This window comes from Rousettus aegyptiacus, unplaced genomic scaffold (genome assembly GCF_014176215.1).
Source record: "Rousettus aegyptiacus isolate mRouAeg1 unplaced genomic scaffold, mRouAeg1.p scaffold_m13_p_11, whole genome shotgun sequence".
Classification (NCBI taxonomy): Eukaryota; Metazoa; Chordata; class Mammalia; order Chiroptera; family Pteropodidae; genus Rousettus; species Rousettus aegyptiacus.
In genome coordinates, this window is record NW_023416286.1 from 34,065,725 (window position 1) to 34,088,790 (window position 23,066).

Sequence of the window (23,066 nt, forward strand, 5' to 3'; positions counted from 1 at the left end):
ACTTTAATGACTACTGTTCTAAGGCATACACCTGATTATCAGATGGTAGAACACCAGTTAGATCTAAAAAAAGACAAGCTTAACATTTAGTATTTAACTAATACTTAGAATACTTTGTCAAACTCATTAATTTTGCTTTAATAGCACATTACCTCTCCAAGTTCAACCATAAGTTCACAATATCTCTGAATTTGCCCTAATCTCAAGTGGATTTCAGCAGCTTCTTTCAGTCTTTCCTCTTTAGTAGGAACACCAATACCACCACCGAATTTAGACATCTTGACTGTTGTTAGTTCTTGGGCTTCAGACTGGTCATAAAAAAAATAAAATTTTCTAAATTTCATTACACAAGAGCTGGGGATAACAGATGACCATGAAAGCATTACATAGATATATATTTTAAAAACATATAGAACTGGAAATATATTAAAAAATCGATACTTTTACTCTATAAAATATGATACTTTTTTAAACTCAGTGTTTTGGTGTGGGTGGGGAGCAAAGACTCTTGGTGTGGGTGTGGACAGGCTAAATCTCACTGTCCTTAAAACTCACCAGGTGTTGTGTGTACACACAGGTTCAGAGACCAAAAGGTAGTGAGTGATAAAATGATATATAACTGGTGAAAAAATATATATAGGCCTTTTATAAAAATTAAAATAACTGGCTTACTCTAATTGGCTCCTATCTGTCAATAGGTAACCATTATAGACATCATCGGTTTAGTTTGTGATTAAAAAAGTGTTTCTCCTTTATGAAAATAATTGTTCTTATTATCATCAAATCCACATCCCTTTCACAATTCTCTGTGCTCTAACAGTTAAGCTCACCATTGACATTACATTGATATTTCTTCTTTCTGGTTCTAGGACTGGTTTGTTGTTGGTACTATATGTTGCTCCAGGTTTAAGGTACTAATAATTTTGTACTAAAATGTATTAAGAGCTATAATATGATCAGTTTTAATAAAAGGTATTCAGAATACATCTTATTGGGGCTCTGAGACTAGAGTCAGAATAGTGCATATATCACGGTCATCTGCTTGTAGGGTAAATATAAAGTGTTTCATGTAGTTCCAAGTGATCTCTGAAAAATTTCATGAGGTTCAACTATGCATGACTGCCTTCAACTGTTATCATGATTAGTTTTTATTGAAGATTTATTTCCTCCATGTTTGCTTATTTCAGTCTACCAAGTCTGCATAAATTTTAAACATAATCTTTATATTTTAACAGTGACAAAGCAAAAATTATTTTTGCTTGAGCATATAATATTTGCATACTTTACTTACTGTTCTAAATTTAACCAGATGTTTCAAGTGCATTATTCCTTTACAGTAGTTCTGAGGAAGTAAGCTATCATCTTGTCCTTTTATCACAGCAACTAAGTTCCATAAATTGTCACTGCCACCTGGAGGCTAAAAAGTTGATGTAGAATACCCAAAGATATAAAAATGAATTAGAAACCATACAGTATTTTGCATCTTCAAAAATATAATGCAGGCATATGAAAATTGAAAATTAACAAAATAATAACTATGATTTATCTCATTTATTATTTCTAGTTTCCATTTGCTTTCTTATGCTGTACAGCTTTTGTTCAGAGACCCACAGAATTGGGAAGATACATGTAAATATGTGATAACTTCATGACAATAGTTGTAATGATTCATTGTGGTGAAAGGGAAAATGTTCACATTTAATTCCTATTATACTTACTGATAAACATTCTGAAAACCATCTTAGTCTTTTTACTTGAGGATTACCAGTTAGTTTCTCTATTTCCTGTTTAATATCTCTTGACATTTTACCACACAACAGAGGAGGAGTGCCTTGTTGTATAACATAATCTGGAGAAAAAATATAATTCAGTGAGAAAAGATTGCTATAAAATATTATTTAAAAATAAAATCTAATACATGCATATTTTCAGTACCAGAATTCCCGATAATTTCTTCCCAAGATCTGTCTGCCAGAATATTTATTTGTAAAGGGGTGATTAAAGGTGTTAATGACCACAGTCTCACTGTAGAGTCCCGGGAGCAGGAGGCCATAGTGAAGGGGCGGCTTGGATGGCATGTTAAGCCTGATGGAAAAAATAAATCTATTTTAATGAAAGGAAATGTTGAAAAATATTTTTGATCTATATCCACTTCATAAAACTTATACAAAATTGAAGTTTTGAAGAAATGTTTCAAATAACAATTCTTTCTTGGCTAAAAATAATATGAGAATGTAATACATTATTTAGCATATTCTGTAAAAATGAATACAAATTGAATAATTATTAGAAAGCAAATGGTCCTGGATGAAAATGCTGAAATTATATTTCAGTTTGTTAAGACCAATAGAGTGCACAGTAATTGGTGAGTTGATGGATGGAAGGATGGATAGATGGAAGTTCTAGCTACAAGAAAAAGTTGAGGACCTTTCAATTTGAAATGTCCAGAAATGGCATTTTCTTTCACACTCTGCCCCACACTGCCTCAGTTAAAAGGCCATTGTGGTAAAGCACGTGGATACAAATGGCTAGATTAGATTACTTTCTTTAAGGAATCAAATTTGCATCCTTAATTTACATCCTTAGTACCATCAAGGGTTGAGTGCTACAAATGAGAGTAAAGTGCTGTGCAAAAGATAAGAAATTTGAGTTTCCATACCTAGCTCAAGAATGTTAAAAACCAAAACATTACACTAAATATCTAAGAACAGAGGTAGAAGAATGACTAAATAAGTTTTATCTACATTATTAATGATTTCCTGTTTTACAACTTATCTCTGGAGTGATGGTGAGAGAGAAAAATCCAAGCCATACATGTAAATATGCGCAGGGATATATATTTGCATGTGCGTGTGCGTGTGTGTGTGTGTGTGTGTGTGTGTAGAAACACAAATATACCCAAAGAGAGAGGAAGATATCACAATGCTAGCAATAATTACCTTCTAATAATTTCTGATGATGTTTTCTATTCTGTGTATTCTGATAGTTTAATATTAAACTATAGTTTCTAATGAGAATAATGCTATTTTTAAATGAAACACTGCAAGACTTGTTCAAAAAATACCATATTGCTCAAAAATCTTAATCATCATCAACACAGCAAAATTTAAAAGTACATGAAAAACATTTTACCATAAACATCTGCACCATGATCGTATACAGTAGCCAAACAAGTTCCTTCTCGAGTGTCCCACACTTTTATAGTATAGTCCCAGCTGCCAGATATTAGTAGATATGGGATCTCGGTGTTCCACATTAATCCCCTCACAGGTGCAGTGTGTCCGCTAAGAATATTTATGCAAGCATCCTGTGTATAATCCCAGATTCGAACAGAACTGAAACAGAATATTATAGACATAATACCATTCAAGTTATAATTTACTTAAAATATTAACATAGTCTTAGGGGAGCACACAACTATTTCTCAGTATATTAAAACAAGCATTTTCTATTTCAAGATAAGTGAAGATTCTCTTCTTTACAGCAGATGGAAATAAGTATTTAACTATGCCAGACCTACCTTATCCCAATATACACTATTTTTTCCCCTTACTTTTACTGGTCATTTGCTAATGATATTAAATATACTATTTTATAGTTTATATGTTTAAAAAATTGATTTCTTAAAATGAAACATCCAGAACAGATAAAACCAAAGAAAATATGATTAATAAATGAATATAATAATTCAAGAGCACTCAAATTATTTATAAACAATGAAAATATAGTATTATAACAATGAATATTATTTGAAAAATCAATTCATAATTAATATAGTAAATCATCCCTTCATATTTTTGTTAGTAAAGTAAGTTGCTTAGTGAGTGTGGGATTACTCTCAATCAAGTACAAAATTTAAATATAACTGGATTCATGAAATTAATTGAATCTACTAATTGTACAAGTATGAATATTACTGAAATAAAATTTGAACTCAAAATAAACTTAAGATCTTCAAGTGCCAACTTTGCTTGGACAATTCATATTAATTTTTAGTCATGAACTTATATCAATCTGACCATACCAAAATTATAATAGTTCAAAGTTTATATAATACGATAAAAGAAATATATATTTTTATTTTTTTAAGGCATAGCTCTTTCTGCTTTATTTAAAAAGACTTTTCCTTTTATCCTAGTACAGGACAATGTCTCATGTATATTACAACTTTGTTTTTTTCTGGTGCTAAATATGTAAGCATTTAAATTACTTTGATAGCGTACTTTCATATATGACTATATTAGAGTCTATAATAAGAGACTGGAACAATCTGAAAATGAACTCATATCAATGACTTTATTATAAGTAATATTTCAAGTGATAACTGATAGAAATCTAACAATTGTTTTATTATTCAATTTGATTTTATGCCAAAATTTCAAGATAAAAATTCTTAATTTTCAATATTAAATCTGTGGTTACTATCTGCTACAAATTTTATTTGTGTAAAGATTTCTTATACCTAAATTTATCTTACACTCAAATAGTGACCAAACTTATGCATTTCTATCATGTTTAAATATAAAATATAGACAAGATTTCAGAAACCTCCATTAAGACTGAAAAAATGTCAAATCACTCTAATTTCTAAAATATTTTCTCTTCATACTAAAATATATGATCATCTTTTATCCCCTTCTTAAAGAAAAAAGAGTATAGCTGTTTTCCCCATTAAAATGTGACCATTATTAAAAGTAAATTCTCTATATTTTACAGTGATTTACTTGTTTCAGATCTTCCCTCTCTCAATATAACCTTTTATAATTTTTGTTTCTGTTAACTTTATTGCTAATAAGATAGAAGTGAGCATCCATAGTAAGCAAAGTAAGGAAATAGAAATCTGTGATGGCAAAATTTAATTTACTTGTTCTTGAATACGAGTAAGATATTCATTAACTGCTTATATGTTAAGTACATATTTAAAATATTTCCACATGTAAGTTGGATCACATAAATAAGTACAATTTTAGAAAAGCTTATGACTTAAAGGACTAGGAAATTAGATTCAAAAACACATACCTGTCATCAGAGCCACTGCAAAGAATTCCTTCCCTCAGAGGAGACCATCTAACATGGAACACTTTGGCTGTATGCCCACTAAATACTTTCAACGGTTGATCAGAGCTGGTGGCCACATAATAGACACGAACATTTTTGTCTTCACAGCCAGTAGCTATCATGTCTCTGAAGAATCGTCAATGGCACATTAAAATATAAAACATTTGATATTATTTGTTACTGATCATTTTAAAATGTACATAGGTCTAATTTTTAAAACTAGAATTTTTTGCTTCCTTCATGAAGTTAGACTAAGAACTTAATTAGATAAATAAAAATATAATTTGCAGAAATTGCCCTAGTATGGAAAGAGTTTCTCTGTTAATGTTCCCTTTTAATCAGTTGGATTTTTATTCTATTTGTGTTAGATAAGAGATAATGGTATTTATATTTTTATAAGTTCTTTCTTAAATTGTCCAGATTCATAACTTCTTGACTATTTCTATTTCTCAGAACTTTATATTTTACAATTGGGTCTTAAGAAGTGTTTCCAATGGTGAGTGAGATTTGCTTGCTTGCTGATAAATAAATTAATTACTACACATCCTGATCACTGATAAATTTTTTCATGGTCTGGAGACAAATAATATTTCCTTTTGGAAGGGTGCTGGGAGGCTCCCCACAGATCAGGGTTGTCTCATCTGACAGTGAATCACAGTGCTCATTTGCCAATTCTCTTTGGTGGCTTTCTGAACTTGAGATGCTTTAATTTTTTGATGTAAGGATCCTTTAGAAATATAATATATAGATCTAATCTTTAAATGATCTTATCTCATTATTCTCAAAAGAGTAAGAGTAAGCTAAGCAACTATCTATCCTCTGATGGTCATACTGGGAATACTGTTCCCAAAGAAATTATGAGTCCTTGGTAGACCTGTAGAAATCATATACCAACCATCTCCCTGAAGAATGTTATCAATCATATATCCTGTCCCTATCCCCTAAAGGTAAAGAGGACTGTTAATATGTTCAATAAACGACAGTTACATATGTTGGACCCACTGTCACAGAACAACTTCCTTAAATTTCAAATGATTGGTTTTTGTCAAGTGGGTTATAAAATATATTTATTTAAGCTTACGTGAAGAAATACACTAGTTTTCAAATTGGCATGCCAATCTGTAAATGTGCAGGTTATATCTGCCCAAGGCCCACTGATAAATAAGATGGTTTCCATACATGGGAAATGTATTTATTTGTATAGTGTCTGTGTACACATATATATGCAGATGCCTAAGTATAAAACCTTAGAAATAAAATAATAAACATTCAAAGAATGTACATATGGACATCTAAATTATATATTCAGAGATATTAATAAATTTTCATAAATTCAGGGTGTTTTTCACTTATTTCCTAAGATGCTAAGTGGAATATAAATATAGCAATTAGAACATTTTAAAAAGATTTTTAAAAATAAAAATGAAATTTATTAGGTAGGCTTGGTAGTAAGCATAATAGTTAAGTATAAAAGACTTTTGTTTTTTTTTTACGACTTCTTAACCAACAAAGCATATTGCATTAATAACTAGTTTTTATTTCAACTAGCCAAATGCTTAATAATCTTATGAAACCAAGAAATAAGAATACAGAATTGTTCCATTACTTATATACAAGGTGATTTGTATATTGAACACAATGTTTGACTAGAATATATCACTACAAAAATATATCACAGTTGCTATTCTCATGGAGCTTACATTTTAAAGGGTGAGACAGACAATTTCACAATTTTATTACGTTAAGTCCTCACAAGGCATATTATCAGGGAAAGTTTACCTAATATGGGGTAAGGGAAGGCTTTTCTGTGAAAGTGATTTTGAGCTGAGAGCTCAGATAGGTAGAAGTTATCTATATCCAACTCAGATGGGTTGTGCAGTGTGGAAGGGAGAGGAATCAGATAAAGGGGTCAGCATAAGGGAAAGCTTTGGGGTGAAAATGAGCTGGCTAGTTCAAGAAACTGAAAGCACAGCTGGCTGCAAAGAATAGGGAAGCAGCTTGAAATGAGATTAGTAAAGTACACAGGAACCAGATTATGTAGGGATTTCCTTGTATCGCTTCCTCAGATTTTGCATTTTATCCTATGATCGGTGGGAACCTATTGAAGGATTTAAGCAGTACATGGTGTGCTCGGATCTGCATTTTTAAATGCTCATTCTAATTGCATACAGACAAGGCAGGGAGAAAGGAAGTGGTGACACAGTGTGAACTCTGGAGTTGATTTAGAAGGCTTTTGCAGAAGTCCAAAAACAAACGAATATTATTGGTTTAGTGACAGGAGGGATGTTTGGAAAAAAGAAGACTATTTAGATGGAGGATGTCACAGGAATTGACGGCTGACTGGAAATGGAAATTGAGAGATGATAAGGTATAATACTGGGGGAGAAGCTGGTCAAGAGCTCATTTTGTATATAACCTCTAACGGTGTGTTATGAATTATTCTATATATTTACTGGAAGAAATATATAGATCCATCATTTTGTATATGTGATATGACTTAGAACACAGGTTTAAGGTTTTAATATTTTAATATACATATTTTTCCACCTATGGAAACCCATATGATAATTCACTTTGTTTACACAATACCTAAAGAATGTTTGTTTTTAAATATAACTTATATCCTGTCAAAGAGAGGTTTGAAGCACACAATTTTTGGAAGTACAGTGACTTAAAAGGTCAATTTTAATGGAAGTTTGACTTGCACTAGTTTTTAAATCTAAGCTGATTTTTACCCGATAAATACAAGTCTCTTAAGCAAGGTTGACCTTTCAAAACCATCCATGTAAGTTTCACACATTGGGAATCATCCAGTGCTGAGGCCTTAGTCTTACATTGGGGGCAATGGATAGTCATGGCAGAATGAGACCATTGCATAGATTCCTAAAAGGGTTAGAAAAAGTGTCATGCTTCTCTGATAGAAGCCACTCATCGATTGGACTGATTTCCATTTTTCATTACTTAGCCATATGCTTTACCCTAAAGCATCAGAAGTTGTCTTGAAGCAGGAAATTGATATTTCTATATCATGTAAAAACCTCATAAAATAAAAATGGACAGCTAGAATAAATAATTACAAGGCTAGGCAAGGGGAATATCACCTAAAAAGAGTAATGAGTATTATATATGGAAATAATATTAAACTTTATGATTCCTTAAATATCTCTGAAATGTGATTATTACTTATTTAGGAAGGATACTTACTTATTGTTTTGGCTCCAATCACAACCAAATACAGCAGCAGGATGTTTGTACTTGTGTAGCACTTTACCATCGATTGTTCGAATAATGCTGAAATTAAATGTAATATGTTAATAGAAAAAAAACAACATTCTAAATAGTTATTTCAAGGGAACAAAGCCAGAATTGTACAATTCAAATATAAGTATTTGAAACTAGAGACCTCATCTGGAAAGCACAGGGAACATTCAAAAGCACTATGTAAACGATATAACCAATGAAAAGCAAGTGTATTTACATAACATAGTACTAAGTATGATAATCCACTTAAATCAATTTAAAGGTGATAAATTTTGATTTAGAAACTATTTCTTATAGAATATTTTTGATTGAGGAAAAACATAATGATATATATACATATACATTAGGTGTTCAGCTTCAAAATTTCCCAATTCAAAATTTATATTTAAAACAACTCATTTATAATGCTGGTTACATGAACAATTATGGCAAGTCCAAGGTGTATAAGTTGTAACCTTTTTGTATTATATTCTAAGTGATATAACTAGAAATTCAGAGGACCTCTTTCTCCCTAAAAGGATATTATATATTTTAACTGCAAAAAATTAAAGAAGCCCTAATACATCACTATATTATTTCCATAAGGCAAGGGCTATTGATTCCTTTAGAAAGAAAGAAAAAAAGATGTATATAAATTAATGTATTACAGGGTTTTAAAAGTTTTTAGAGAAAAGGCCCTGTAAACCATCATTAGATCCACCAAACTTTTGAGATTATTAGGGGGTGGTGGTGACCTATGCTTACAAGAGTTTAGTCATTGACTGTAGTATTTATCCAATTAGTCGAGTCCTGAAAGTACACGGTAAAGCTAATTACATATCACCTAATCAAAAAACACTCATATATCTTTTTTAGTTTGGCATGTATCAATTAGCAAATAGTTCTTTTCAAGAGAGAAAAATCACTAAAATTGTTATTTGTGAAAATTTTAATTTTCTGGTCAAGAATTTTGGTTTCCATAGTAGTTTTTTTTCCATTGAAATTAAAAAGTGAGGATAAGAAAATTAGGCTGGGTATTGTAAGACAAGACAAATGACTATATTCTTAACAACCATGTGTGAGTGTATCACCTGTCAAAGATGACAATACCTATAGCTACAGGGTAACATCATCTGACTAAAAACTTTTTTTTCAACCCAAAGGCAATTCTTTCATATATATATTTTTAGGAAGCTACTTTTTCCTAGGACTTAACAGAACTTTTAAAAGCACATATTTCTGAAACACAGAGTCGGAGAAGTTGGTTTCCAAAAAAAAGACATTTCCCCATAAATTACCTTATTCCTTTTTGCAAAGGCTTTTTATTCTTTTATAAATAATAGCATCTACAAAACTGTGAAGAAGTTTCTAGAGCACTTGATATCTTTTGAATCGCTTGTAAAACTGAAGTACCACGCCCTCAAAAATATGATGAGAATCGTTTAGACTCTTTGAGGCAATTCACAGTCTTTTAGTTATAATTCAGGTAGCGTTTTCATTTAGAAAGCAATTACTGGTTTACTTATTTACTGAACGTTATTATGTTGTTATTTATTACTGATATATTATAGCAATATATCATGTGCCTATATGAGCTTATAAATATTTATGACAGTTGATAGAGCTATACAAAGAGAACTTATCAAAAAATTTAATGTATGTGCTATTAGGATACAACTGGTATTATCGAATGTATCTTTTGTAAACAGTATAATTCCATACACAGTACTTACCAGAAACCATCACCACTGCAGGTTGCTATTCTTTTGGAATCTTTATGACTCCAGGCAATGCAGAATATTCCATTTTTTCCATGCTTCAAAAAATGCAAAATACCTATCAATAAGAAATAATTCACCCCTTTTTTCTCTTATTTATTTACTTCTTCTGGGTATTATTTTTCTATTAGGAACTTGCCCTAAATGATGCTAACAGAGGCATTACTGCAGAAAGCTGAATATATACTTTAAGAATGTGAAAAGTAGCCACACTTAACAAACGAAATCATTGTTTCAAAACATAAATTGGGTGTCTTCTAGTTCTTTTTTGTGGATGCTGTTTGTTGGGTCATCTATAGAATTAAGCTCAGCTTAATGCCTTTTCTGTAAGCATTGGTTTGGAGGTGAAGATAGTTATCTGCTACCTTATCCAGTATGATTACAACTATAGCATAAGAAATATTTAAAGTAATTGTTATTGCTTTTCTCAACTTCAAATTTTATTTTTATACAAACGAAAGAGAACAGATTTAAGATTATTCTTACATCAATCACTCTATATTTACCTGTTTCTCCGCATTCTCGGACTGAGAAATGGTAAAGGAACATAGTCATAGCTGCTATGACGACAATTTTTTAGGCCACAAGGAATATATTATATACAGGAATGTCATTCAACAACTGGGTCATGGGTATAGGAAGGTTGCAATCAATCCATTTCCAAATTTTATTTAAAAATTTCAGTCTTAAATTGTGGCTGCTATTAAGGGGAGACTGAAGTAACATTTTATCCTGAGTTTTAAGGTTGTTTTACTAAGGTCTCTAATTTGTTGTTTTTACCTCTTCGGGGTCAAGGTAGGTAGGTTTATAAAGATGGATACGAAAATGGAGGTGGTCTCTATACTCATTCAGTAGGAGGAGTGGAGACCTTCCTCCTGCTTTGTTTGTCCCCATGTGGAGCTCACTTATGGCCCTTTTATATCTTGCATTTCCTTTTTCTGAGACCTATGTAACTTAGTTCATTAAACCTGCCATTATTGATTATTTTCATATTTATTCTTCTAGATTTAAGCAATTTTGACATTGGTCTTAACTATCCTATTGAAAGCTGCAAAGACATGAATGTGTACAAGAGATGTTCTTGATGCTAATATGCTAGGATGCTGGAATCAGGTAGATATTTTAAGTCACGAGTAGCCAAGACGCCATAAGAAGAGATCAACAGATCTGACACCTAATTAAGTCAGAAGTTTCTTTTTCAGGTTCATTTCTTCTCATATCACTATTCGTTATGGGATTAGTGTTGTTCTGGTGAAGGGGAGGACAGAGCACAGGTTGAAGGCATTGCTGAACTGAGCAGGTATTATTATGTAGAGAAAGGAGAAGATGTAACCACACAGTCCTTTGTCCTCCTCCAAAAGCAAAATTGCTTACTGGTGATTGGTAGTTTCCCTAATACTCTGTACCTGCCACATTACTTCAGTAACTTCCAGAAGATCAAGGCTTCTTGATCCTCAGAGGAATAAGTCTTTTGTATAAACAGTTTTAAAGCCTTAAATACATAAACAATTTTCATGTTACATATTTCATGAATTTTAATAATACTCATTTGATACGAATAAAATTTCAAGACAGTGAAAGACAATCCGAGATCCTGTCATAATTCCCTCAACTCATATCTAACATACTGTAATGAGATATATGTATTTTCCAAATATTAATGTAGCTCGATAAACTATAGATGACAATTTAAGTCCAAACAGATATAAAAGTACAGTCTGTGATATTACAAATAGGAAGAGGGGAGGTTTTAGGGCTCGTCACAGAATAACAGAATTGGAGAGCTGGAAAGAAACCTAAGAAATTATAAAATACAACATCACCATCTTATAGGTGAAGAATCAGGTTCAAGGCAATAAAGCAAGTGTCCTTTCAAAAGCTAATTAGTAACAGAATCAGGACTGTAATTTGGGACTTGTTCTGAGTTTAGTCTTCTTGCAACTACTTAATATTAGCCTAGATAATTTTGTGGAGGATGACTCAATATTCCTTTGAATTTCCAATGCAACTTTAGGTGGATTTTTATATCTTAGATTCATCTACATTTTTCAAGATTCATTTTAGCATAGGACTTGCCTACTGTATTTTTTTATAGTTGAGAGAACATAATACCACCTTGTGATTGACTACTAAATTAGGAGAGAAAAGCATTTAAAAAATATGAAGCAGTAGAAGACATTAGGTTATTCAGCTAGTAATAAATACATCTTACCTCATTAAATCGCTGTACCATTTTGCCCTTTTTAACATCCCAAATAAAAGCACCATTTTGGGAAGTTGCTCCAGCAATACAATTCAAATCACCTTAGGAAACAATTCATTAAACACTATATAAAAGGTTTGCCACAAATGTTATTCTTTTCAAAAAATGTCATTTTTAAATAAGACTTGTGATTTGCAAAATTTCTTTTAAAATTATATAAAAATTGTTATATGTATCCAAATACAGAGAAAGTAGTATAAATGGTTCCATCATATAGCTTCAACAACTATCAAAATATGGTCAGTTTTGCTTTGTCTATAACTCCTATGAGATTTCTTTGGAGCAAACCTCTGACATTTTATCATTTCATCAATAAACACTTCAGTATGGATAGCTAAAAGACAGGGACTCTCTTATTAACAGGACCAAACTATCACAGTCTGAATACAAAAATTTGTTAACATTCCTTAATATTGCCACATATCTAGTCAGTATTTACATTTTTGTGACCATCTAGTAATTTTTTTAATGGTTAGAAAAGAATTTAGGTAAGCAAAACACATGAAAAAAAAATTCAGTTTCTCTATAAAAAACATCATACATGCTCTTTGTTTTTAAGTAATAAAAAAAGTTCTGAAAATCAAACTGCTGCTAAGTTAGCAGATGTTCAAGGACTTCAGTATTTTTTGCAAGGCAAAGAAGAGGTTTTCTCCACTAAAAGAAAGAAACAGCTGTCATCTGTTACCTAGGAGTGAAAATATGGAGGGACCACTTTGTGACTAATGTTTATAAACACCAAAAATAAAGTAAGTCTTCACTATATTTCATGCTGTCCTCACTTTTGGGGTTTTAAATTACTGGAGTTTCCATATTTACTTGCACTATTTTTTCTTCTCCTGTGCTATGTACTCTAAAAATAGAGAAAATTACACAATCATCTATATTCTCTTATCTATATCAATCTTTTCAATTTCATCCATACTTACCTAAAAATAGTGATTCATCAGTAATCACATTTCAAAAAAATCACAGAATTTCCTTTTTTCAGCATTGTTACTTTTTTGAGACAAATTTTCAATGTAGAGAGTAAAATAATACTTTAAGTAAGATTAACGCTTTCTGTGTTCTGATTTGAAACAATGGTTTTACAGTCACAATTTCTATTCAAGTTTCAGGTTTGAGACATATACATTTTGTAGGAGAAAGAATGTTCAACTAATAGCTGCTATAGTGCTACATTTGCTGGATGATTCAATACCTACATCACTAGCCAGGAGAACCTGCTGTGAAGATGCAGATTGTATTGATTGAGAGCACAGGCTTAAAAGTCAAATGGACAACTGTTCAAATCTTGATTCCACCACTACTTGCTACACATATAACCCTGGGTAAGTTACTCAACCTCTCTGACTTCAGATCCTCTTTAATAAATGTTGGCCATCACAAGCAAAAACTAAAATAGCGATGGAGGTGAAAAGTGGAGCAGCAGGTAAGAGAACTACTTAGTTCTTTTTGTGCTTCACTTCTTTATTAGTGAAGTAACATTTTTTTCAGTTAGGTTGATATTAGCACTAAGTACGTTCTGCTTAAAGGAACAATTACTGTCTTTAAGAGGTGGAAGTAAAGCCTTTCAATAGAGGTTGGTTCTTAACGTTTTATATCATGGACCTCTCTGAAAATCTGATTGCTATGATAATTTTGACAGACATAGGCACATACACACATATGCTAAAAATTATTTGTAAAATTCTAAGAGATACCCAGATTTTCCAAAGACATCTAAACCCCTGAGAGCCCATAAATTCAGTTAAAAATCCCTGTGCATGAAGAGATAAGCCAAAAAATGAGCTACATTCTGGTTATATGTGTTTTAAATTAATATGTTACTGGTAGGACAAATAAGTAAAGTGTTCTACATACTTTCTAAAGTGAAATTCATTTAGGTGTGTATAATTATTTATTATAGGGAAATAATGTTTTGGGAGACAGTGTCAGAGGTTTCTGAGGACATCTCTCCTTTATGTACAGGAAGGTGTAAAGGTAGCATCTTTTAGAAATCAAAAAAAAGACCCTATTATGTCATAAAGATTCTTCAATATTACAAAAGTGGAATGTATATAGAATTAATCACATGGTCACAAGTGAACTGCGATGTCATATAATCATTCATATTTATGAAACAGCTGTAGCTGTTTTATATGTATTATAATTTCATTTTTTTATTGTAATTAAATTTTTTGTTTAGTTGTAGTTTTTTAAAATTTATTTATTTTTAGGAGGTGAGTGACATTGATTAATGATATCCAGTAAGTTTCAAGTGTACAATTCAACAGTAAGTCATATATAGTGCATAGAGTGTTCTTAGTTAGCTTTCTGTTACCACATATTTGATCCCTTTTACCCCTATATACTACCTCCTTCTCTACTTCCCTCTGATAACCACTAGTCTATTGAACAGACATTTCTCTCAAGAAGACATACAAATGGCCAACACACATATGAAACAATGCTCAACTTCAGTAGCAATTAGGGAAATGCAACAAAACCACAATGAAATACCATAACACCTATTAGAATGGCTATTATCAACAGGACAAGTAGCAACACAGTGTTGTAGAGGATAGGGAGAAAAAGGAACCCTCATACACTGCTGGTGGGACTGCAAATTGGTACAGCCACTATGGAAAAGAGTACAGAGAGTTCTCAAAACACTAAGAATTGATCTACCATATGTATTATAATTTTTAGAAAATAAATTTTGAATTTTCATATTCAATTCATATGAAAATATTAAAGAGAACTTCTTTCATGTAGAATGTATTATACACTTAGTGGCATAGTTATACAAATGCAGCTAAAATTAGATGAGTCATGATCACCTGGATTTACTGTGGCTTTTTTATATAACTATGTCATATATAAAGTCCCAGAAAGCAAAGTACCTGTATAGGAAGTCCATTCTAAAACCTCACAAAAAAATGAACCAACAAATATATTGTTACTAATTTGCTTCTACAAGCATTTGGAACAAGACGGCTTTGAGAGGAAGAAGATAATTCAAATGAAAATAAATTTAGGAAAGCCACTCAAATGTTTTCCTGATTTTAATAAAATGCTTCTTACCTGGAGCCCATGAAAGGGAATAAATAACTCCTTCATTACCCGGGGAAGTATACACTGCTGTTAGTGTGTTTATATCCCAGACTTTTATAGTGCCATCAAATGAAGCTGTTGCTAAGAGATTGGGATCATCGGGTTTGAATTTGCAGTCAAAGATAGTTTCCACATGTCCCTAGGAAACACAATACAGCACAAACCACAATGTGTAATCAAGTTGAATCGTGAACTGTCATTTCCAAATATTAATGCAAACATATATAGGCAAGCGAAAACACACAAAATTGGAACTACTGCTGTTGAATATTTTCTGTGCAAATCTGTACAGACCTAGATTTTATTCAACCTCAGTTCCTCAAATCAGCCACTAAATACAAAGATGTTCAAAAGTCTCATTTTCAACTTCAATTAAGTGCAAAAGCACATCTTTCCTGATTATTTATCATCTACAGAATACTATGCTAGAAATTTATAAAGCAATGAACTATTACCAGTCTTTATGTCATTCTGGTAGTATAATAAAACACCAAGATAAAAATTAAACTAAAATCCTTTAATGCTAATATTCTTTATACATACATATATGTATATCTCAATAACATATTGCAAAAAACTTTGCGATTTTAGCAGAAAGAAGAAGCCAGCATGATCTCGATTTTTAGTCTCATTCCAAAATTTTCTAGCAAGCTTATTCTTTGGAACTTGGAACACTTGTCTCTGTTACATGGTGATTTGGATTCCAAACATCCTGCAAAACTGTAAAGTGGAATACACAGATATATGTAAATACATATTTCTAACGTACAACTTAATTACTGTGTGTCTGTGGGAAAATCTGTTAAGAATCTAACGTAAATATCCAGAGTAACCATTTGTCTTCTCCACAACATTAGAGAATGGGTACTGAAACTTCTTCAAGCAGCAGTGCTGGGATCTGAGACATGAATAAGTATAGGGACAGAGCTCTCTAGCCCCCAGTACTACAATAAAAAGTACAGAGGGCCCCCCTGAAATTCATGTTTCCACTGACACCAGAAACCACCACCAACAGGGAACCACACAGGGCTGCATGGCTCTCCTTTAGGGAGAGGAGAGAAAAATTTCAAGGGTTAGTGAGAGGGAAGAAAGGTTGGTTCGGCCATCATTTCATTGACTGGAGTTGTTCTGGTTGTCACTGCCAACATTAAGAACATACTTATGAAAAAAAAATATGGCATAGATGATAGAGGTTCTATTCATCCCTCTGGCAACCAAATCAAAGTTGTGACAGAAACAAGGAGCAGCAACAAGGAAAAATTGCCTGGGATATAGATGAACAAGCCTTAGAACTAGGGAGAAATCTAAGAAAGCACCCTGTAATGACAGAAGGTAGAACGGGGTGAGGATATGGGGCTGCCCGATCCCTAGCAGCTGAGTGAGATGGAGGCTGTGGCACTCACAGATGCCTCTTAAAGGGCCGTGTCCGCGAGCAGATTTTCGTGGTGATGGGACTTGCTCACTATGAGCATCAGTGCAGGTTTAGCTGTGTGGGGACTTACAGGGGATTACTGAGTTGTCAGAGTGAGGACCCAAGCAAGACTCGCTTCATATAGAAGTGCTGGGGGTATCCATTGTTCCCCCTTCTCAGTGCACCCACCAGCGATACCACAACTGAGTTATCATCAAACCATCAAACTGAATAACAGAGGTCACTCTGCCCAGACGAGTCCCTGAAACCCCGCCTCCCCCAACTCGTACCCCCACCCAAGCTGCATTCAGATATATCCTCACTTAGTCAGGTGCCCCTTGCTGAGCAGCGCCTAGACTCACACTGGTGGCAGCTGGCCTCGGTTCCTGGTGTGGCCTTTTGAGGCAACTATAAGCACAGCATCTGTGGGTTGCTTGCTGAATCTTAAGAGGTGGCCCCAGAGAGGCATAGACTGGGGCTAACCTTGGCCTGCAGCTGAAGCCCTCTCAGGACTGTGCCGATGGACACCTACTTCACAAATCCACACTAATAAGACCAGGAGACTCAGGAGCTTTGCTTAGTACATAGAAACAGACATGGAAAGGCAGCCAAAATGGGAAGATAAAGCAGATATGAGAGAACAGAACAGAGATCCAGAAATAATGGAGTCAAGCAATCTAACAGATGCAGAATTCAAAACAATGGTTATAAAGATGTTCAATGAAGTTACGGTAAGTGTAGATAAATTCAGTGAGAACTTTAACAAAGAGATAAAAAACATAAAAATGGAAATTATGAAAGGGTACCAGTCAGAAATAAAGAACACATTATTCGAGATGACAAGTATATTAAATGGAAAAAATAAAGTGAATAAAGAAGAGGATCAAATAACCTATATAGAGGATGAGAAAGCCAAGGACACTCAATCAGAATGGCAAGAAAAAAAGAAGCCTAATAATTAAGGAGCCTATGGGACACTATTAAAGGTCAAAATATCCATGTCATAGGGTACCTGAAGGAAAACAAGATGTTGAACAGCTATTTTAAGAAATAATGATGGAAAACTTCCCTAACCTGGTGAAAGAAATATACATAAAACTCCAGGAAGCTCAGAGGGTCCCCAAAACCAGGAACTCAAAAAGGCCCATACTAAGACATATTATAATTTAAATGCCGAAGGTTAAAAACAAAGAGAGAATCTTAAAAGCAGCAAGAGAAAAGCAGTTAGTTACCTACAAGGGAGCATCCATATGACTGGCAGCTGATTTCTCAAAAGAAACTATGTAAGACAGGAGACCTTGGCACAAAATATTCGACATGATGAAAACCCAAGATCTACAACCGGGAATATATTATCCAACAAAGCTATCATTTAGAGTTGAAGGACAGATAAAGAGCTTCCCAGACAAAAATAAGCTAAAGGAATTTATCAGCACCAAGCCAGTACTATAAGAAATGTTGGAGGGACTTTTTTAAGAAGGAAAAATATGTAACAAAAACAGAAATAAAGAGTGATAATGACTGCATTCCTACCAAGAAGTATCTCAACTAGAAAAGAATTAAGTGCTCCACCCAAAAGATAGTGTGGTCGAATGGATAAGAAAACAAGACTCCTACATATGCTGCCTATAAGAGACTCACTTCAGATTAAAAGACACACAAAGATTAAAAGGAAAGGGAATGGAAAAAGATACTGCCTTGATGGACCTAGAGGGTATTGCGCTGAAAAAAATGAGTTGGATAGAGAAAGACAAATATCATGTGATTTCACATACATGTGGAATCTGAAGAATGAGATCAATAGCAACAACAAAAGTAGAAATAAACTCACAGATACAGAGAATATCCTGAGGGCAACTAGGTGGGAGGAATTGGGGGATGACAAAAAAAGGCAAAGGGATTAAGAGGTACAAATGGATAGTTGCAGAATAGATATGGAGATGTAGGGTGTAGCATAGGGAAGATTAATAATGTTGTAATAAATATGTAAGGGGGAAGAAGGGTACTAGAGTTAGTGGGGTGATCGCTTTGTATGTTATATGGATCTCTGATCACTATGCCGTACAACTGAAACTGGTATATTATTGTATCCATCTATAATTGAAAAAAAAAAAAAACTCATTGAATTGCATAATGTAAACAGAAGCAACTAATTGTCTATTATATTTCAATAAAGATAAAAAAAAACTGAGAAAAGAAAGGATAAAGCTATCTGCCAGAAGTATATAGCAGACATGAGTGGGGAAATACAGAATTGCTCCTATTCAAATCAGAAGACTCTGATGAGCTGCTACAACTGATAGTCAATGTGAACCTGCAGTCAGAGCCAGAGCCACAAAACAAAATAAACAATATATATATATATATATATGGAAAAGTAAAATTTATCATTATTGGTAGGTTATATTAGTATGTAGAACCTCCAAGAAAATGAACTGACAAACTTAATTATAAATATATAAATACATATATACATATATATACACACACACATATATACACATATATATATGTGTGTACATATATACATATATGTGTATATATATGTGTGTGTGCATATATATATATATATATATGCACACACACACACTTAAGGCAGGGACTGCCTATATGTGCATTTTCAATGTTAGTTCGTGGCTATGCCTTCGAATTTTATTTTTGAAATTTTAAAACATATAGTAAGGACTAATTTGTAAACATTTCTTCTTTGTCTTCTCAAGAAGAACATAGGGATGAAGAAAAATTTTGAAGCATTTTTCTTAATTTTAATCAAGCAAACATTCACTTGGAAGTACACTTTTTAGAAAGTATATGAATAAGATTTTTCTTATCCTGTGTAGTGTGGAATTTGGAGATGCTTTACACATATAATGTCAGAGTCCAGAAATTATGAAAAAAAGAAACCCGCCATCTCTTCTGACTGGCAGACACTTTTAAAGTGAGAAGAGTCTCTGAAATAATTTATAATCAAGGAATATTTTAGTTTGTATTAGAATTATAAATTTAACAGCTTTTAAAATAAAACATTTTAATATGAGGATTTATGCTCAATAGAAAATCTATTGAATTTAGCTTGTATAACTTTATTACTAATATAAATTTTAATACACTTAACTGTTGTCTTATATTTTTCTCCCATCCCTTTCAGAATTCTTTTTAAAGTAATTGGTAATTTGGAATTTAGACAAAGTTTGCTACACTTGGAAAGCATTTTCATGGAAAGAAAAGTTTACAGGGAAAGAAAATCAAATAACCTAAAGAATATCTAAAAAAAAAGGCATATTTTTAAATAACAGCTACACATTGCTAAAAAACATTTTTGCTAAAGTCCAATATTTTTATCTGAGGATAAAATCAAATTTGTCCTGAAATGACAGTATTATTGATTATTTTTCTCTCTTCTTTTTTACAAGAGCACTGATAGCTTTAGGCTCTTTACTAAGTTTTTCCATGGAACACAATAAACATTTTAAAGTTTCTTAAATGTCTAGGTTAGTCTAATTCAAACCTGTAGAAATAAGGGGCATTTTTATAAACTCTGAACTAGTGAGAATTAAGGAGGATGATTCTCGACAAATATTAATTACAAGAGAATATACATTACTGCATGCATGCATTCATTCATTTATTCAACAAATTCTTGTTATGTGCCAGGTACTGTTTTAGGTAGTGGAGATAAAACATAGAAGGAAACCAAATAAAAATGTGAGCCCTCAGTGAGGTTGTATTCCATTATATACAGAGGCTTAACAATCATACAATTTGAAGTTGACAGAATCATGGAATTATTATAATGATTTGATAGCAGAAATAAATCTTAAAAACACTCATTTCAACCTCGCTCGTTTCACAGATAACAACAAAGCTTGGAGTAACTGGCAGAGATATACTTGTCCTTCCTCCTAAAAGAATATTCTATTTTTCATTTTGCTTTCAAAATACAGTACAGTAATGTAATTTTCCAATAATATACAAAGGATTACCATGATCCATACAAAAATGGAAAAACTACCAACCATACAGAGTAACCATGATAAGCTAAGCAGACATTAAAGAAGTTTAACGTTTATAATTTAAAGAATTTTAATAGTTGTCATCATTCTATACATTCTTCTAAAATGTTTTAACCAACCAAAATAAGGACCTGACATACAGTTTACAAAATAATTTTTAACAACATTAATACGTAAGGAAAAGTAATCATGAGCTTCACAAAACAAGTGTTGTGTATAAAAGAAGGAATGACCATAAACATACCATGTCCCTAAGAAAATCCCACTTCTTGGCTCCCATATCATAAAGTCCAACTCCACCGTCCAAGAAGCAGCACACTGCATGACCGGGAGGAAGTGAAAATGCTTGATTCTGTGTCAACATTGGGGGCGGAACTGCTTCACTAGTGGAGGATGTATAATGATTTTTGATTGTAGACTGGATGGAAACTTTAAAAAGAAAAAAACAAAAAAGTAAACATTTACACTAATAGCTTCTCATATACTGGAATAAAACCACAGGGCTTAATTTATAAAGATGCCCCTTTGTTTTCTTTTATCCAGAATTTATATCAGTAAACAGTTAGGTAGTAATCAATCATATTCTCTCTGCCACAGGAGTAGTTTTGCAGCTTCACCATGTACACCTATATGGAATTGTTATAATGTAATATATATATATATATATACATGCACATATATATGTATATACACATATAAACATACATACACACATATACATACACAAAATTGGATATTATTTTTAAAACATATATAAAAATGCAAGTGGAGCAAAATGGATAAAAATTAGTATGTAAAGAATCATATGTTGTGAATATTTGGTTTCTTATTTCCCCTTAAAGTGTAACATGATTATTTTTTAATTAAACTCTTCTTTTAAAATTTTCATATAATAGTTTATTTCCTCCATACACACAAACATACATGCATTTAAATTTCTTTCTTTTAAAGCTCATAATTCTCTTCTGGTAGTCGTCAATCCAATGAAAATAATTATTTTTGAGATTATTTATAATTCACTATAATTTAGCCCCCAAATTAAGAATCAAAAATATATGACATACATTTCCATCTCAATTTTTCTTTATTCTTCCTTGGGTTTATTTTTACTGTTTACACACTTCCATTTCTCCAACTTTCAATTATATAAATGCCCCTTTGTTTAGTTGTTTTCTGTATATTCTATATCTCATATTTTGTCTTCTTTCAAGTTTTTCCTTAGAACACGAATATTCTCTTGCAAACATAATTCAAAATAATGATGCCACTGTAAATTATCAGACCAATCTATATTCATTACATATTGGAATATAGATATCTCCCAGTATATTCACCTTTTAACACAAATATTGCATTAATTTGGATAGCACTAATTTCTTAGAATCTGATAATGACAGGAAGCCCAAACTAAAATGAACTACTAATAACAAAAGAGGCATTTGGTTCAGTGAAATTTTGTTGACAATTTGGTTAAATTTAATATGATCCATGACTGATTTTTAAAAATATTTTAATTTATTGACATTATGGGTGGTTTTGACACCCATATTCACCTATCTATCCATAATTCATTTTTTAAAGAATTTAGTATGTCTACATTTAAAATTTTTCATTTTCACATAATTTTTATTACTCCATTCTTTCTGTTACAGCAAAAAAATTGGAAGAAAAAACAAGATATCTGGAAAAAATTAATTAAAAATGACAAGATTGGTGTATGTTTCTTTATATTTTCTGATTTTTCTGTAATGGGCATGGAGGACTGTTGTAATAAGGAAAAAAATAGGAAAGGAGAATCTGTGATATTTGTCATCCCATGATAAGAATGTTCATAGCAACTAAACAAAAAAAAAACAAATAATTCCAAGAATGCAGGATAATAAACAATATGCCAGCCTCTAGCATACTACATCTCCAGTCCTAATATTTCTCACCCCTCCAGTTTCCAGGATTTAGAAGTATTCAGACTCTACAGAAAGGCTTAAATTTGTAAAAAGGCTGGAGATTCAAATATAGAGATTATCTACTATGTCATGTCATTGTCCACTAAATTATATACTAAATTTGCTGACCAAATAGCACTTCTTTGAATACCCCTTGCTAATTATTTAGTATATTATAAAGATAAGCAGTAATATAGAGGAAGCAATAACTCTAGATTATTCAATCACTAAATTCCCTACCTCATGTTTTTTATGAACCACACAAAA

General features: G+C 32.2%; 1 protein-coding gene across 6 annotated transcripts in view; it reads right to left on the reverse strand.

Moving 5' to 3' along the window:
• The window catches only part of WDR17 (WD repeat domain 17), an 88,155-nt gene that overhangs the window by 22,094 nt on the left and 42,995 nt on the right, over positions 1-23,066 (reverse strand). For 5 of the 6 annotated variants that reach the window (XM_036228696.1, XM_036228695.1, XM_036228693.1 and 2 more), the window contains 11 exons: positions 21,101-21,285; positions 15,403-15,571; positions 12,289-12,380; positions 10,032-10,114; positions 8,263-8,349; positions 5,020-5,184; positions 3,133-3,335; positions 1,936-2,085; positions 1,719-1,849; positions 1,292-1,417; positions 153-308 (listed from right to left, as the gene is read on the reverse strand). In XM_036228696.1, coding sequence (XP_036084589.1) covers positions 153-308; positions 1,292-1,417; positions 1,719-1,849; positions 1,936-2,085; positions 3,133-3,335; positions 5,020-5,184; positions 8,263-8,349; positions 10,032-10,114; positions 12,289-12,380; positions 15,403-15,571; positions 21,101-21,285 — 1,547 coding nt within the window. The remainder of the gene's footprint in view (positions 1-152; positions 309-1,291; positions 1,418-1,718; positions 1,850-1,935; positions 2,086-3,132; positions 3,336-5,019; positions 5,185-8,262; positions 8,350-10,031; positions 10,115-12,288; positions 12,381-15,402; positions 15,572-21,100; positions 21,286-23,066) is intronic. The other variant, XM_036228697.1, reaches the window with a different exon arrangement.